Raw genomic sequence first — 15,812 nt, 5'->3', positions numbered from 1 at the left:
TGTCATAAACGTGACAGTTTTCCCTAAACTCTAAGTTTAATTTGGTCCATATAAAAAGGACAGCATGGGGCTTCCCTGGTGGCGCAATGGTTGAGAGTCCGCCTGCCGATGCAGGGGACACAGGTTCGTGCCCCGGTCCGGGAAGATCCTACATGCCACGGAGCAGCTAGGCCCATGAGCCATGGCTGCTGAGCCTGCGCGTCCAGAGCCTGTGCTCCGTGACGGGAGAGGCCACAACAGTGAGAGGCCCGCGTACCGAAAAAAAAAAAAGGACAACATGGGTTTTCGGGGTTTTTTTTTTTCCTTCTGGAAATAGAAATGCTAACTTAAAAGTTTATGATACTAAGGCAAGAAAATTCTGAAAAAGAAGAGTTATGGAGAGGACCAACCCTACCTACCACATCTTAAAATATGTTAAAATAAATGTTAAATTTGCAACAAAATGGGTGGACCTGGAAGGTATTATGCTTAGTGAAATAAGTCAGACAAAGAAAGACGAATACTGTATGTTATCACTTACATGTGGCATCTAAAATAAAACAAGCGAGTGAATATAACAAAACAGAAACAGACTTACAGATATAGAGAACAAACTAGCAGTTACCAGTGGGGAGAGGGCGGGGGCTAGATAGGGGCAGGGGATTAAGAGGTACGAACTACTATGTATAAAATAAATTAGCTGCGAGGATATATTGCCCAGCACAGGGACTATAGCCAATATCTTTTTTTTTTAATGTATTTATTTATTTATTTTTGGCTGCATCCGGTCTTAATTGAGGCACGCGGGATCTTTCATTGTGGCACGCAGGCTTCTCTCTAGTTGTGGCGTGCGGGCTCCAGAATGTGAGGGCTCAGTGGTTGCAGTGCATGGGGGCTCTCTAGTTGTGGGGCGTGGGCTCAGTAGTTGCGGCGCTAGGGCTTAGTTGCCCCGCGGCATGTGGGATCTTAGTTCCCCGACCAGGGATCAAACCTGCGTCCCTTGCACTGGAAGGCAGATTCTTAACCACTGGACCACCAGGGAAGTCCCTAGCTTTAATTGGAGTATAATTTATAAAAAATTTTAATCACTATGTTGTACGCCTGAAACTAATACAATAATGTAAATCAACTATACTTAAAGAAAGGTTAATAGTTTTGTCCCAGTATATGAAAAGAATGACACAACAATGGAACAGAAGCCCAGAAATAGAACTGATTACAAAGAAAAATTTAACATATGATAAAGGCGTTATGTCAAATCTGTGGTGAGAGAAGGACTATTCAGCAAATGATATTGGGATAGACGGCTAGCTGTCTGGGAAAAAGTAGCATTGTATCTCTACCTACATATACACATCTGTATGTATAGGCTATGTACATATAGACTTTCTGGGAGAATGCACATGAACTTTTAACTTATTCCTCAGAAGAGGAAGATTGAGGATCAGAAATGGAAGAGAGACTTGCTGTTTATATATTTACTTTTTGGTTTAGCCATGTGCGATTATTACCCTTTCAGTTAACATGCTTGTTAACATTTTAGGTGGAGTCAGCAGATCGTCAGTCTGACCTTCTGAAGCACTGACCTAACTGGCATTTATGTCTTTCTCCTCAGTGACCTGTGCATGGATTGTGCCTTGCAGCTGGAGACCTGCCCATTGTGTCGTAAAGAAATAGTGTCTAGAGTCAGACAGATTTCTCATATTTCATGACACACGTGAAGAGGCATCATGGACTTACTTCTACTCAATTCCAGCCAATGTTGAAAAGAAAAACAAAGAAAAAAAAATCTCTAATCCGTTGTACGCACATTGAAACTTATAGCCATGGCCAGATTTTATGCTAAAAAACGATAGTTTGTCAAAGACAAAATTCTCTCAGAATCTAACCCAACTTGCCAGCCCTGAGAAATTCCTTTTAAGGCCAAGGAAAGCTGAATGCTAACAGCTAGGCCTGCGGTACTTCCATGAGAAACAGTAGGAGACAATGCCCTCCTGAGCGCTGAAACCACACCGGATTTCTCCACGTTGGGTTCATTTGATTGTTTAACACAGGATGTTTTGTCTCATATTCTAAAGTTTTTATTTTGGGCAAAAGTCATTATGGAGAAGTAAATGACAGCGTTTCTGGGTTAAGCATAACTTCCCATTGGTCAGAGAGCCACCAGTGTGTTAAGCATGGATATTGCAAGACTTGAAGCTATGAAACTAGAATCACACAGGTCAATACTACAAGCAACATGGAGGGCCTGAAAGAAGGTGCACAGACTGTAGGAAAAAACCCAAATTTTTGATATTTCAGTGATTCCAAAGAACATTCTAGTTTTTTTTAACTGCAGAAAATTGGTGGTATTTTCACATTCATGGTGTTTTTATCCAATTTCAGTACCCACATTTTGTGAGGAAAAAATGTTTTAACAATGCAGGAGGAATTCTTAAATTAATCGCAACGTTAGACTGGAGAAAATTTGGTATTTAGGGTATTTTTAAGCTACCATCAAATGAGGTCTCTCTGTTTTTTGTTTAAAAAAAATTTTTTAAATCAGTATTGTTTTTGGAAGTAATATACTTTGCAACTGTTGAACCAGTAGTCTCAAAAACTCTTAGAGGTCAGTCTGAGAGCACGTATTCCTATTGTTTAAAATAAATACATGTTTTTGAATAGTAAATTCAATCATGGATTGTTGACTACGTCTTCATCCAAAGTGTTATTCCCTCTCAGGGTCTCTGGTGAAGACCTTCAAGAGTTTGGTTTTTTCTCCCAGAAAATTGGAAGGTAGAATTGTAAATTCATAGAACTTATTTTATAATGGTGTACCTCAGCAGCTGCCTTTCAATTTATGCCAAGTCCTTACTGAGTTTATACTTGAATAGTAAATATTTCTTCTGAGTTTTACAGTGTCTTAAATTCAGTGCACATTTTTTTCTTCCTTTCCCACCCTTTATTGTTTGTAGTTTATTAAATTGTCCTATTACAGAGCTGATTTCCTTCCTGGCCGTACTTGTTGGGGTGCTGGATTTTTTCCATGTCTTTAGTCTTCCGTAAATTCAAAAATATATATAAATATATATATATATATATATATATATGTTCTCTTCTTTAGCTTGTGGTGAATACAGTAATTTGCATTGAAGAAATAAAACATTTGTTGCCTTTTTTGACTAAGATTTCCCAACTTTCATTGGTGCCTGCTGCTAAGCTTCCAAGATATTATACTCTCAGGTTTATACTTTCCGGGGTAGGACAGAATCAAGTATTAGAGTTAAGAAACAAGGTTAATCACTTATTCATCCAGCAAACCTTTATTGGACACCTAGTATATTCTGGGCACTGCACCTATATGGTATACAAAACAGATCTGTTCATGGCGCTGACATCTGGTAGTGGGGAGAAAACTATTTTTTCCTTATTGTAATAAATTTTTGGTGCCCTGAAAGAAAATAGGGTGCCTTTGAGAAAGAACAAGGGGAACCTAATTTAGATGAGGGGAAAGGGAGAAAACTCACTGAAGGAGTAATATTAGTAAAAACTTAGAGGAAGGACTTCCCTGGTGTCACAGTGGTTAAGAATCTGCCTGCCAGTGCAGGGGACACGGGTTCGAGCCCTGGTCCAGGAAGATTCCACATACCACGGAGCAACTAAGCCCGTGCGCCACAACTACTGAAGCCTGCGCTCCTAGAGCCCGTGCTCCACAACAAGAGAGGCCACCGCAATGAGAAGCCCGCGCACCGCAACGAAGAGTAGCCCCCGCTCGCTGCAACTAGAGAAAGCCTGCGCGCAGCAACGAAGACCCAATGCAGCCAAAAATAAATTAATTAAAAATAAAGAAATAAAAAGAAATCATAAATCCATTAAAAAAAAAAACTTAAAGGAGGAAGTAGGACCTAGGGATATAGCCAGGCAGAGAGACTGAGGACAGGCTTCTAGGACTGGGTAGCTAGGTGAACACATTATAGGTAAAGGCCTTAACTAAGGAGGAAAGGAGCTCAGTAGGCCCCAGGATCAGATGGAAGTCCCCTGAACTAGTAAGGCAGGAACTGAGTGGGTAGAAAAGCATGCTCCAAGGTTGGAGAGGTCTGGGAACTGCTCGTGAAGGCCATGTTCAGGATTTTGTATTTTATTCTAAGTGCGATAGAAAGCAAAGGAGTTTAAGTATGGAAATATGCCTTGATAAATAAGTTTAAAATATGGCTCTGGCTTCTATTTGGAGAATGGAATTGGAGTGGGGTTGGAAGTGGGGCAGGGCGCCACAGTATAGAGAACAAGCAAAAAATGGAAATAATATGACCAGTAGGGAGACTTTGAAGTAGTCCAGCAGAGAGGTAAAAGTGGTCTGTAAATTCAGTGGAGAGAGAAAAAAGTAGATGGAAAAATAGGTAATTAGTAGTAATTTCTCCAATGAGTCACTGGGGAAATGACCCCGGGGTTCCAGCCAAAAAGATGTTAAGAATTGCTGTGTTTTTTGAATGATATTGATAGAGCAGGATAAAGTCATGGTGCCATTTGCAGAATGCCAGAGAATGATGATTCAGTCACAGAAACCAAAACAATTTCATTAGCAGAAAATGACTTTTGCATGAATTTCAACCATCTTGATTATATAACCAAGAAAACTAAGTAAGATAAGCAGTTTCCAAGATTGTCCATTTTCTTGCTATTTAGTCACATAAAACAATTCTTAATGCCAACCCAAAATGAATGAAGAAATTATTATTAATGGGAAATATTTCATATATACAAGTGAATTTTCTATTTTTCTACAAAAAGTCTGCCATTCTGTTTTCAGCAGAAAAACATCATGTTCTGATTTCCAGGAATATTATTTGACAACTTGGGGATTGGGACCATACATAACTTGATGGTTAGGCTCTTAGGAGTGGGGCGGACCCAGGTTCCAACCCCACTATGCCGCCTATTACCTGTATGCAAGTACTTCTACGCCTTAGTTTCCTAATCTGTAAAATGGAGATAATACTTTTTAGAGTTTTGGGGTTTTTTCTCATAGGGTTTCAAGTATTTTAAAAGGAAACAATGTGTTTTTAAATGTGTAGCACAGTATCTGGCACATGCCTGAATAGGTGGGTACCTATTATTCTTTATTCCCATTTGTTCTTAGAGCCAGAGATGAAGTGGACTAAAGAGGGCCACAAATTCTTTGACATTCCTCCCATCTATAAATGAAATTTCTGCCCCCTCCCCTTAAATCTGGGTGGGCTCTATGTTTGCTTGAAAAATTGAATGCAGTGGAAGGGATACTGAGCCAGTTTCCGGTCCCAGGCCATTGAGTGACTGGCAGCTTCCACGTCCCGTCTCTTGAAATATTTGCTCTTGGACCTAGCTGCCATGGTGTGAGAAAACCCAAGCATCCATGGGAAGACCTATGTGGAGAGGAACGGTGACCACCCCCCACCGCCCAGGTCCTCTGTTCAACATCCACAACTGAGCTACCCCAGCCAATACTGATTTGCCAGCCACATGAGTAAGCTTATTGGAAGAGGCTTCTCTAGCCTCATTCCAGCTGCCCTAACTGATGCCAAGTGGAACAGAGACTAGCTGTCCCTACCAAGTCCTGTCCAAATTGCAGACTAGAGAGCAAAATAATTGAGTTTTTTTAGCCAATAAGTTTTCTGGTGGCTTGTAACAGCATTAGATAACCAGAATAGATGAAATCAAGTTTCCTCCTCTGCTCTGATCCCATATATGTATCAGCAGTAGAACGTGTGGGCAAGTTCATTTAGTCCAGCAGAAGTAAGTGTGGTTTATAGAGAAAGTAGGTCATGAGGAAATTGCTGAGTTTGCCTTGAGCTGTGTGACCAGTGTTTGACTTACAGAACTCGGTCCAGTTATTCAGCAAACCTTTCTGGATGCTGCCTTCTACTTGGTGGTAAGCAGAGGTAGTATCTCTGAGAATTGATCTCACCCTGGACACAACTGTGTCATGGTAACCATTTTTAGTTCCACATCCCACTGATACATAATTTATGTCCATTCAAAAATGTCAATTTATTCAGGCTGGCCATCTGACCCACAGATCAAACTTAAGCCGTACCTAAAATTCCTCTAGATATGTACCAGACATTTGGCCAAAAAATAAAATGCAACCGAAGCGACACAATGTCTAGTGACCCAATCAGGAGAAAACAGATCTAGGGTATCCTTTTGCAAAATTCGTCAGTTTTGGAGGGGGACTTTTCCTGGAGCAAAGTCACCTGATATAGTTGCTCAAAGTGGTTCTGTCAACTTTTATCTTGCCTAATTACCCAAGAAACCAGTTAGTGCCGAATAATCTTCTTGATGTGAATATTATATTTATGATGTAAATTACAAGACCTCCACTTCTTGCGGTGGGGCGATCCTTCCACGAGAGGGAGTAACTGTCTCGCAAATCAAAGGTCTTCATTATCTGGCTCAAAAGCTAAGGGATTGGCTCTCAAGAGATTTTCGATTTACAGTGCTCTTAAAACCCGCTTTAAACGACTTAAGCTTCATCTTAAATCTTGTAATTCATTCCAAGTTGCAAGTGAGGAAATCGAGCCTCTTTCTGGGCTTGGATTCCTTCCTCTTCAAAATGGGGACGACGCCAGATTTAACCGCCCCACAGAGTGAGTATACGTCAGAGAGCCCCTGACCTGCTCAAAGAGGTCCAACTTCCGTTCGCGACCCTCCATCCCTTTCCCTCACTTCCTCTCTCTATCTTTGCCCCGCCCCTGGCGTTTGGCAACACACGCCTGTGATTGGCTGCTGAGAGCCCCGAGACGGCGGAGGGGTCGCGGAGGCCTTGGTGACGGGAGGCGGGGGTCGCGGGAAAGGACGCCGGGACTCCGAGGCGGCAGCGGCGGCTTTAGTGAGGCCCGGCCGGCGCGTGGCAGCAGCCAGGGAGCCTGAGGCCGGGGCATCGTGCGCAGGCGCTACTCGGTTGGGCCGTGAACCGGCCGAGGCCTCGGCTGCAAGGCCTTCCCGATGCCGGGTGGGGCTCTGCGGAGCAGAGCGGAGGCTGCGCCCGGGCCTCGGGCGGGGTAGAAGCCCGGCGGGCCCGCTGCCCCGCGCGCGGTGGATGGGGCGGCGGCGATGGACGCCCTAGAGGAAGAGAGCTTCGCGCTGTCCTTGTGAGTGACGCCGCCCGAGTCCTGGAGGCTGAAGGCCGGGGCTGCCGGCGCTTGGCCTCGGCCTCTGCCTCCACCCTGCGAAACCAGTGTCCCCGGTGTGGGTGGGAGACCAACAAGACCCCGCCCCAGTTCCCGCGGTCGATCTGCCGCCGCGGCGACCGCGGGGTTCAGGCCTGTAGAACAGGAGTGCAGTGCGGTGTCATGCGATGATACACGCCTCTGTCACAATGCCCCCCCGCCTCCAATCCTTGGTCGTCAGCAAAATCTGGCGAGTTTGAGCTGCAGAGGCCCGACCACGGGCCAGAAGACCCTCCACCACCACTACCCCCAGGGACTCTAATTGCCCCCCTCCCCCGGCCAGTGTCTTAACAGCACCAAGTTTACGCCCGCCCACAGCAGATTGGTGTGGGGTGGTGGCGAAAATGCGGTGAGTAGAACCCCAAGGAAATAAATGCGAGGAGCCTTAAGATGTCCTCAGTGAGCCTTTGCTCCTTTTATTTGTCCCTGTTGTAAGTCCTTGGGTCGTATCATGTTTTATGAAAGTGGAGCCATTGCATTCAACTTTGATGTCACAGATGTGTCAAATGTCTTTTCTTCTGTGTGGCATTGCTGAATTAGACAGTAATCATTAATTTTTGAAGCTAGTTGATGGGAAGTTCATTTGAAAATGTCCATAATACATTTTGAAAAAAAAAGGAATTATCTGAAACAGCTCCTAATCCAGGCGTATTTTTCAGCTCTTCCGCCTCTGATGCAGAATTTGATGCTGTGGTTGGATATTTAGAAGACATTATCATGGGTAAGCTTCCTTGCCTGTGCTTTTTAGGTTTTAGGCCCTTGCTTTTAAGGATGTTGAAATCCATTTGGAGAGTTAATTTTCAAAAAGAGAGAAAACATGAAGCTGCATGTAATGTTTAATGTAACGAACTGTAATACAAAGTAAGCCTTACTGTGCTTTGCTTTACAGGCTACAGCCCCTACTTCTTTAAGTAACTAGTAACCATAGATTCAGTCCCCTGAAGGGACTCATTCAGGTAATGGGGCACCTTGAAGTTATGGGGCTCTTGGCAAAACTTCAGAAAATATTAACCTAGTTTATTTCAGAGAGTAAAATCAATTTTTAGTCTTGAGTTTTAATATTTTGTGACATAAAGCACAGTGTAATACTGTAGCCATTGGGACTTCCCTGGAGGTGCGGTGGTTAAGAGTTTGTCTACCAGTGCATGGAACACGGGTTCGAGCCCTGGTCCAGGAAGATCCCACATGCCGCAGAGCAACTAAGCCCGTGTGTCACAACTGCTGAGCCCGCGAGCCACAACTACTGAAGCCTGCCTCCTAGAGCCCGTGCTCTGCAACAAGAGAAGCCACCGCGATGAGAAGCCCGCGCACCGCAAGGAAGAGTAGCCCCCAGCTTGCCACAACCAGAGAAAGCCTGCACATAGCAGCAGAGACCCAACGCAGCCAAAAATTAATTAATTAATTAATTTAAAAATACCATAGCCATAGCACACATGTCCATGAGGAACAAGATGTCATACTTCAGCTGGGTTCTGAGTTCGAATCTGTGGATTCATTTTGGCATCCATAAGTCCTGCTAAGTAATAAGCAGTAATAGGCACCAACCATTTAAGACAAATATGTGGGAGAGAAAAATTTGAGAAAATCTTGTCTGTTGACTTTAAGTTTTCTGAGAATTAGGAAAAGAACACTGTTGTTTGGTGTTACTAGCTGTATTTCTTAGTCTTGTTTAGTGAAAAATCATTGACCAAGTTTTTATACCTTCGGATCCTGTAAAGGTTCATACACTTAACTCCTAAATGCAAATGTATCACTGTTAAGATCCCATGTGGATCTGAGGATTTCTGGGGAATGCTGAGGAATACTTTCTTTTGGCCTCTAAGAGTAACCTGTGTGCTGTGGGAAAGCCCAGGGTATTTATTCCAAAGTCTAGGTCATTTATGAAGCTTTCCTTTTATTTTTAGAAGTTATATTCTATTTGGTTGTTAAAATACCCTAAATACTGTAAACCTTAATGTTTGCTATGAACCAATCTCTATACATGAATTCTCATCTAAATTCCACCTAGCAAATCTTATAGGATACTCTGATCATCCTCATTTTTCCAATGAAGAAACTGGGGCTTAGAGAAATTAAGTAACAGGCCGAAGGTCACACAGTTGTAAGTGGCTGAGGTGGGACTTGAACCCAGGTAGTCTAGCCTCTATCAGAGCCCATCCATTTAATCACTACACTGTTTACACCACTGCTGCTGAATTAAGAGAACCCTTTGTGGAGTTCCCAAGCCACCCTGGGGTAAAGTGGACTAGAGGGGGCTTCCCTGGTGGCACAGTGGTTGAGAGTCCGCCTGCCGATGCAGGGGATACGGGTTCGTGCCCCGGTCCGGGAGGATCCCACATGCCGCGGAGCGGCTGGGCCCGTGAGCCATGGCTGCTGAGCCTGCACGTCCGGAGCCTGTGCTCCACAACGGGAGAGGCCGCAACAGTGAGGCCCGCGTACCACAAAAAAAAAAAAAAAAAAGTGGACTAGAGGATAGTGGTGGTTGCACAGCAGCGTGAAGGCTCTTCATGCCACGAAACTGTACGGTTAACACCTTCAGCTTTCCCCTCCTAGAGACTGGCCATCCATAAAGCAGTTCTGCTGCCATTTCTTCCTGCCTGTTTATAAATCAGAATGGTTTTTAGTCTCCACTAAAAAGAGTACATTTTTCCTATTGCGGTTCAGATGATGAGTTCCAGTTATTACAGAGGAATTTCATGGACAAGTACTACCAGGAGTTTGAAGACACAGAAGAGAATAAGCTCACCTACACACCTATTTTCAATGAATATGTAAGTGGATTCCTGTTTCTCTTACTGGAGATTAGGATTTCTTTAAACTATGAATTTAGGATCAAATGATGTTGAAACCTGCTCAACTTTTAAAATCTGCCATCAGCACCCTGCCAGGAAGCCTAATTAGAATCTGATTTAGTCTTCATCTCCTGTTGTTTTCCTGTGCACAGTTCTTGGGGCTGTTTTCCAAATACTTAATGACTTCGTCTTCTGTTTTAAAACATGTTTGGCTTTATCATAATCCTGCTTTCAGTTACAGTATGTACTTACATACTTTTGACCTTTTGGCTTTCACACGCTATTTTTTCCTACTACATAATCCAGTCAGGTATGCACGACTGTTAGATAAAAGTGAAAACCGGGCTTCCCTGGTGGCGTAGTGGTTGAGAGTCTGCCTGCCGATGCAGGAGACACGGGTTCGTGCCCCGGTCCGGAAGATGCCACATGCCGTGGAGCGGCTAGGCCCGTGAGCCACGGCCGCTGAGCCTGCATGTCCGGAGCCTGTGCTCCGCAACGGGAGAGGCCACAACAGTGAGAGGCCCGCGTACTGCAAAAAAAAAAAAAAAAAAAAAAGTAAAAACCAAGACCAAGATCACTAACTAGTTGGTGGCAAAACCAAGACTAGAACCCAGGAACCTCGACTCTTGACCCCTTGGGTCTTTGCACTATGCCAAGGCCTCATGCGGCCTCCTGTTATGATCTCATCTGTCCGAGAAGAGGTTTGAGCCTCCAGGACTTTCTTCCCTTAACACAGAAGTGTGACAGAGTCGATGAAGGTTTCTTAAGCCAAGCCTCGGCTTTTAAGGAACCTGCGATTACCTCCAACTGTATGCTTTTTTTTTTTTTTTTTTTTTTTTTTAAATTTATTTATTTATTTATGGCTGTGTTGGCTCTTCGTTTCTGTGCGAGGGCTTTCTCTAGTTGCGGCAAGTGGGGGCCACTCCTCATCGCGGTGCACGGGCCTCTCACTATCGCGGCCTCTCGTTGCAGAGTACAGGCTCCAGACGCACAGGCTCAGTATTTGTGGCTCACGGGGCTAGTTGCTCCGCGGCATGTGGGATCTTCCCAGACCAGGGCTCGAACCCCTGTCCCCTGCATTGGCAGGCAGATTCTCAACCACTGCGCCACCAGGGAAGCCCCAACTGTATGCTTTTTTATATGTTCTTTCCGCACAGATTCCGTCTACCCAGGCAGAAAAGCCACCACTTACGTCACTCCTCACTTCCTGCCGTGGGGAGTGGGAGCCCTTCTGCTCCCTATCCCTACCCACCTTGGAGCATTCCTCTTGTCACATCGTAGTTACCTGCAAATGCCTCTCCCACGGGCGGGCCAGGGCACAGGGGGTGTGCTCACTGAGGACAGGAGCTGGCTTTGGGTTCTCTTTGGTGCCCCCAGCACTCGGCGGGGAGCCAGGCACACAGAATAGGCTCTTAGGAAATGTTTTCAAAGGGCTGGAGGACAGGCTTTCTGAAGAGGAGCTTTGTTTTCTTAAAGCACAGTCTGACCAAGATCCTTTCCACTGTTAGATTTCTTTGGTAGAAAAGTATATAGAAGAACAGCTGTTGGAGCGGATTCCTGGATTTAACATGGCGGCTTTCACTACAACTTTACAGTGAGTTGAGCTTGACTCTGCTTTTTTACGTCTTTTTACCCTCCTCCTCAACTCTGAAAGAAGACCCTCCCCCTTGTTTTCCTCAGTGCTTGAATATCAAGCTTTAGAGCACTTGGTTAGGTCCTGGGTGGGAGGCCCTCCAGACCTTTGAGGGAAATCTCGAAGAGACAGTCTGTATCATCATTCATTCATGAAGTGGCCACCCTTTTCTTTTGCAGGCACCATAAAGATGAAGTGGCTGGTGACATTTTCGACATGCTGCTCACGTTTACGGATTTTCTGGCTTTTAAAGAAATGTTTCTGGACTATAGAGCAGTAAGTTCCTCTTGTCTGTTTAGTCACAGTGAACTGCTTAGAAAGTTCCAAGTAGACCTGTCGAGCACAAACCACCCCCTGTGCTCCTCTCTGTAAGACTGGCCAGTATCAGCCCAGCAGTGAGTGACGTGTCAGCAGAGCGAGCTGCTGTCCCCTGCTGGCCGGGGCCTGGGACCCTTACAAGGAATTACATTCTCATGGTTTTGGTGAAACAGGTCCCAGGCACCTTATAGGGTTCCCAAATAATCAAAAGGACAAAGCCAAAAAGCAGGTCTAATTGCCTTGCTTTTCTTGGAATGCAGGTTCTTAATAGGAAAAAGAAATGTTTTTCGGTGAAGAGAGGTCTTTTTTTTGTTTCTTTGGCTGCGCCTCGTGGCATGTGGGATCTTAGTTCCCCAACCAAGGGACCAGGGATCGAACCCGTGACCCCTGCAGTGGAAGCGTGGAGTCTTAGCCACTCGACTGCCAGAGAAGTCCCCAAGAGGTGCATATATATATATATATATTTTTTTTTTCCGGTATGCGGGCCTCTCACTGTTGTGGCCTCTCCCGTTGCGGAGCACAGGCTCCGGACACGCAGGCTCAGCGGCCATGGCTCATGGGCCTAGCCACTCCGCAGCATGTGGGATCTTCCCGGACCGGGGCACGAACCCGTGTCCCCTGCATTGGCAGGTGGACTCTCAACCACTGCGCCACCAGGGAAGCCCAAGAGGTGCATTTTTAAAGTGTGACCAGCTCTGAATAAAAATGCAAAATCACCTACTCCCTCTTCCTGTGTGCTGCCTGGTGGCCCACCCTGAACACCTCCTTCCCCGTTATGAGCTAGAAAGGACTTTTTTTTTGTCTCTTGCCTCTTAAAGTTGCTCTCTTCTCATGTAGGAAAAAGAAGGCCGGGGACTGGACTTAAGCAGCGGTTTAGTGGTGACTTCATTGTGCAAATCATCTTCTATGACAGCTTCCCAGAACAATCTGCGGCCCTAGGTCCCACCTCCAGGTAATGGGATCTTTCTAGACATCACCAGCCCAATAGACTGGGAGAGGCTGATGATGTCAGAAGAATACATCTTGGAATGACTGACTCTGTTCTGCAACTCTTCGTTAATGTTAAGTATTGATGGGTCAGAAGAAAATGACCTGACCTTCCTGGGACACGTTCTTGTCTTCAGTAACCCTAGTACTCCTCCCTGAGTAGACACCTCTTTCAGGAGCTTCTGAGTCTGGCTCCTGCACCAAGCCCAAGTCCAGCATTCCACCTGGGGGGGGGGGCACTTCCCCAGCATACGTGTTGGTGTGTCCATGTTGGAAGAGCCCACCATCACCAGCTCTCTTGGCCCAGCAGGCCTTGCATGTCCCACCAGGCTTTCTGTGCACTCACAGCTTTTTATATGGGTCAGAGTTTCAGTCCTGCAGCCTCTGGGCTTTTTGACTGGGAGTATTTATCTAGGGTTTAACTCAAGCTAGGTGCCCATCTCAAGATTTCTGAAACTCCTACTATCACAGATAGTCTTGGCTGTAGGAATCGACTTAGAGTTGTCCTTTACCTAAAAAGGTACCTGTGAAAATCAGTTCCTAGTCTTACATGTACAGTCCTTGTATCACTTCACTGTCTTCTCCTGGTCCTGATGTAGTCCCATTGTTTCTATAACTCGTTTATATGTTTTAGAAAACATATTTTTATAGATGAATACTCAGGCTAACCTAGTGGATATAATCTTGGAACTTCCATGATTACCCACTTAAAGATCAAAGTATTATATTGCTGTGTGCTTTTTAGCTGTTAGTGCTATGAAAGCAAAAATGCTTTCTGTGTTGGTGTTCCTATTTTACTGGGCACCAATGAACGTATGCTGGAAGTAGTCTAAAAGGTTTCCTTTTCTTAGAGCATGTTAGAGTTTGTGCAGGTTTGCTTAAAACCCTTTCTATGGGGCTTCCCTGGTGGTGCAGTGGTTGAGAGTCTGCCTGCTGATGCAGGGGACACGGGTTCGTGCCCCGGTCCGGGAAGATCCCACATGCCATGGAGCGGCTAGGCCCGTGAGCCATGGCCACTGAGCCTGCACGTCCGGAGCCTGTGCTCCGCAACCGGAGAGGCCACAACAGTGAGAGGCCCGCGTACCGCAAAAAAACAAAAAAAAAACCTTTCTATGTAAAACAGCTCCTTAGGTTTTCTGTTGGGGTGGGGGCTCTGCACTTCCTTCTTGCTGTCAAAATAATCCCACCAAGATCGTGTTCCACTGGGCTAGCTCAGTAGGAGATAGCAAACAGCTTTACTGGTCATCTGTCTGCTTGGATTTAGTACACTGGTTTAGTACAATGTTTGATAGAACATTACTGACCAGAAAACATGTATGTCACCTCTCTAGAAAGAAAAACTAGTAGTTCAATTCCCAATGTGTACCTTAGTTGTTTTTTGTTGTTGTTTTTATTTTTAAAGTAAAAATAAGAATCTCTACTGACTTTTCACTTGGCTGTTCTGGTTTTAAACGATGAGCTAGCTGTAGGCTGTGCGTTTTTTTTGTACCAACGTGGCGCTTGTTAAATACTTTCGTACCATGAGTAAAATTTCAGGTGTTTTGAAAAAAAAAAACATCATTCTAAATGAGTCATCCCTTCTTTACTATTGCTGCTGCCATCAGGTTATCAGTACTTTGGTCTTTCATTCAAGACGAAGGCTTTTTAAAACACTTCCTCTCCTGGCCTTGCCTACCCTTCTTGCTCTTTTTATAAACGGGACTGCCCATCGCAGGCCAGGCATATTGGAGGCACTTGATGAAGAATCCCTCTATTCAGTCTGGCTGAGAAAAGGCAGGTGGACAAATCCAAAGATGAAATTATGAAAAGTGAACAAAAAAAGGCAAATGGTTTTTTTTCATCCTTTTGCACTCAGAAAAAAGCAGGCAAGTCCCTTGTAGCTTCATTAGAAAACAGGCATTAGAAAACATTAGAAAACAGGCTTTCTGATTTTTTTTTAAAACAAACTAGAGGGGCCTCCCTGGTGGCGCAGTGGTTGAGAGTCCGCCTGCGGATGCAGGGGATACGGGTTCGTGCCCCGGTCTGGGAGGATCCCATATGCCGCGGAGCGGCTGGGCCCGTGAGCCATGGCCGCTGGGCCTGCGCGTCCGGAGCCTGTGCTCCGCAACGGGAGAGGCCACAACAGTGAGAGGCCCGCATACCGCAAAAAAAAAGAAAAAAAAAAAAAAAAAAAAACTAGAACTCTCTCCGTCTGCTCAGGAACTTAGGTCATCATGTGCCACCTTCAGAGGGGCTCAGGGATGGTTGGGATGAGAAGGCCCCACATGCAGGCCCAGCCTCAGGAGACATTTGCCTCCTCCTATTGCTTAGGCCTCCTCAGCCATGGGAAGCACTGTTCACCCAAACTGCAGGGCCAGGGGCTAACGACTGGGGATGCATTGGCCTGAACCAACAGGTAGTTGTTTGACAAAGTGTGTTAACATCTCCACCAAAATAGGCTGTGTTTTAGGTTGTCAGAAACCTGGTAAGACTTGCCAAGGATTTTGTTTTCTCTTAAGCCTCAAAAGAAAATCGGTTGGGCTTCCTCAAAACTATCCTCTTATGGCTTAATTCTAGAATGACTATAATTTGTCATTCAGTCTTGAGACACTGGAGAGTAAAAAGGGATGCTGTTAATTGTGACACCAGGACAACAGGCACAAACTAGGCCTGGGACCCAGCTGGGACATGGGTATCAGACTTAGTCCTCCCCCACCACCCTTCGCAATGGAATAGCTCATCTGCAACTGTTTGAATCTAGTTACATTTTAATTGTTCCCAGTTTTTTAAGACAGGACCAAGGGGTGCCCAGAAATGCCTGTGGCTTATTATTCAGAGCATGTTGCACTGTGGTGGGAAAATAAGTTCAGAAGGGCTCCCCCTCTTTGCTGCTCCCCCCTCTCTACCGTCTGTAACAGCTCCGCGCATCAGGCACTTGGA

At 45.2% G+C, this 15,812-nt stretch overlaps 2 protein-coding genes across 3 annotated transcripts in view; both read left to right on the top strand.

Moving 5' to 3' along the window:
• Nucleotides 1-3,140, top strand: part of RSPRY1 (ring finger and SPRY domain containing 1) — a 47,220-nt gene extending 44,080 nt beyond the window's left edge. For both annotated transcript variants that reach the window (XM_081215798.1, XM_081215799.1), the window contains exon 15: nt 1,595-3,140. In XM_081215798.1, coding sequence (XP_081071924.1) covers nt 1,595-1,691 — 97 coding nt within the window. In that variant the 3' untranslated portion in view covers nt 1,692-3,140. The remainder of the gene's footprint in view (nt 1-1,594) is intronic.
• Nucleotides 3,141-6,703: 3,563 nt separating this feature from the next.
• On the top strand, nt 6,704-13,661 carry ARL2BP (ARF like GTPase 2 binding protein). The gene is made up of 6 exons (XM_081216462.1): nt 6,704-7,085; nt 7,823-7,884; nt 9,828-9,934; nt 11,464-11,549; nt 11,768-11,864; nt 12,744-13,661. Exons 1-6 carry the CDS (start codon nt 7,048-7,050, stop codon nt 12,843-12,845), a joined length of 492 nt encoding a protein of 163 aa, XP_081072588.1. The 5' UTR covers nt 6,704-7,047; the 3' UTR covers nt 12,846-13,661.
• The last annotated feature ends 2,151 nt before the right edge of the window (nt 13,662-15,812 follow it).

Source organism: Mesoplodon bidens (assembly GCF_964165515.1).
Source record: "Mesoplodon bidens genome assembly, chromosome: 18".
Taxonomy (NCBI): Eukaryota; Metazoa; Chordata; class Mammalia; order Artiodactyla; family Ziphiidae; genus Mesoplodon; species Mesoplodon bidens.
Note: the sequence above shows the minus strand (reverse complement) of the source record. Positions and strands in the feature narration are given on the sequence as shown.

Excerpts from the sequence above, each read along its gene's own strand:
- ARL2BP (XM_081216462.1), top strand. The coding sequence starts at position 7,048 with ATGGACGCCCTAGAGGAAGAGAGCTTCGCGCTGTCCTT. Across the intron at positions 9,935-11,463 it reads CACCTATTTTCAATGAATAT|ATTTCTTTGGTAGAAAAGTA; the intron begins GTAAGTGGATTC and ends TTCCACTGTTAG. Across the intron at positions 11,865-12,743 it reads TGTTTCTGGACTATAGAGCA|GAAAAAGAAGGCCGGGGACT; the intron begins GTAAGTTCCTCT and ends CTTCTCATGTAG.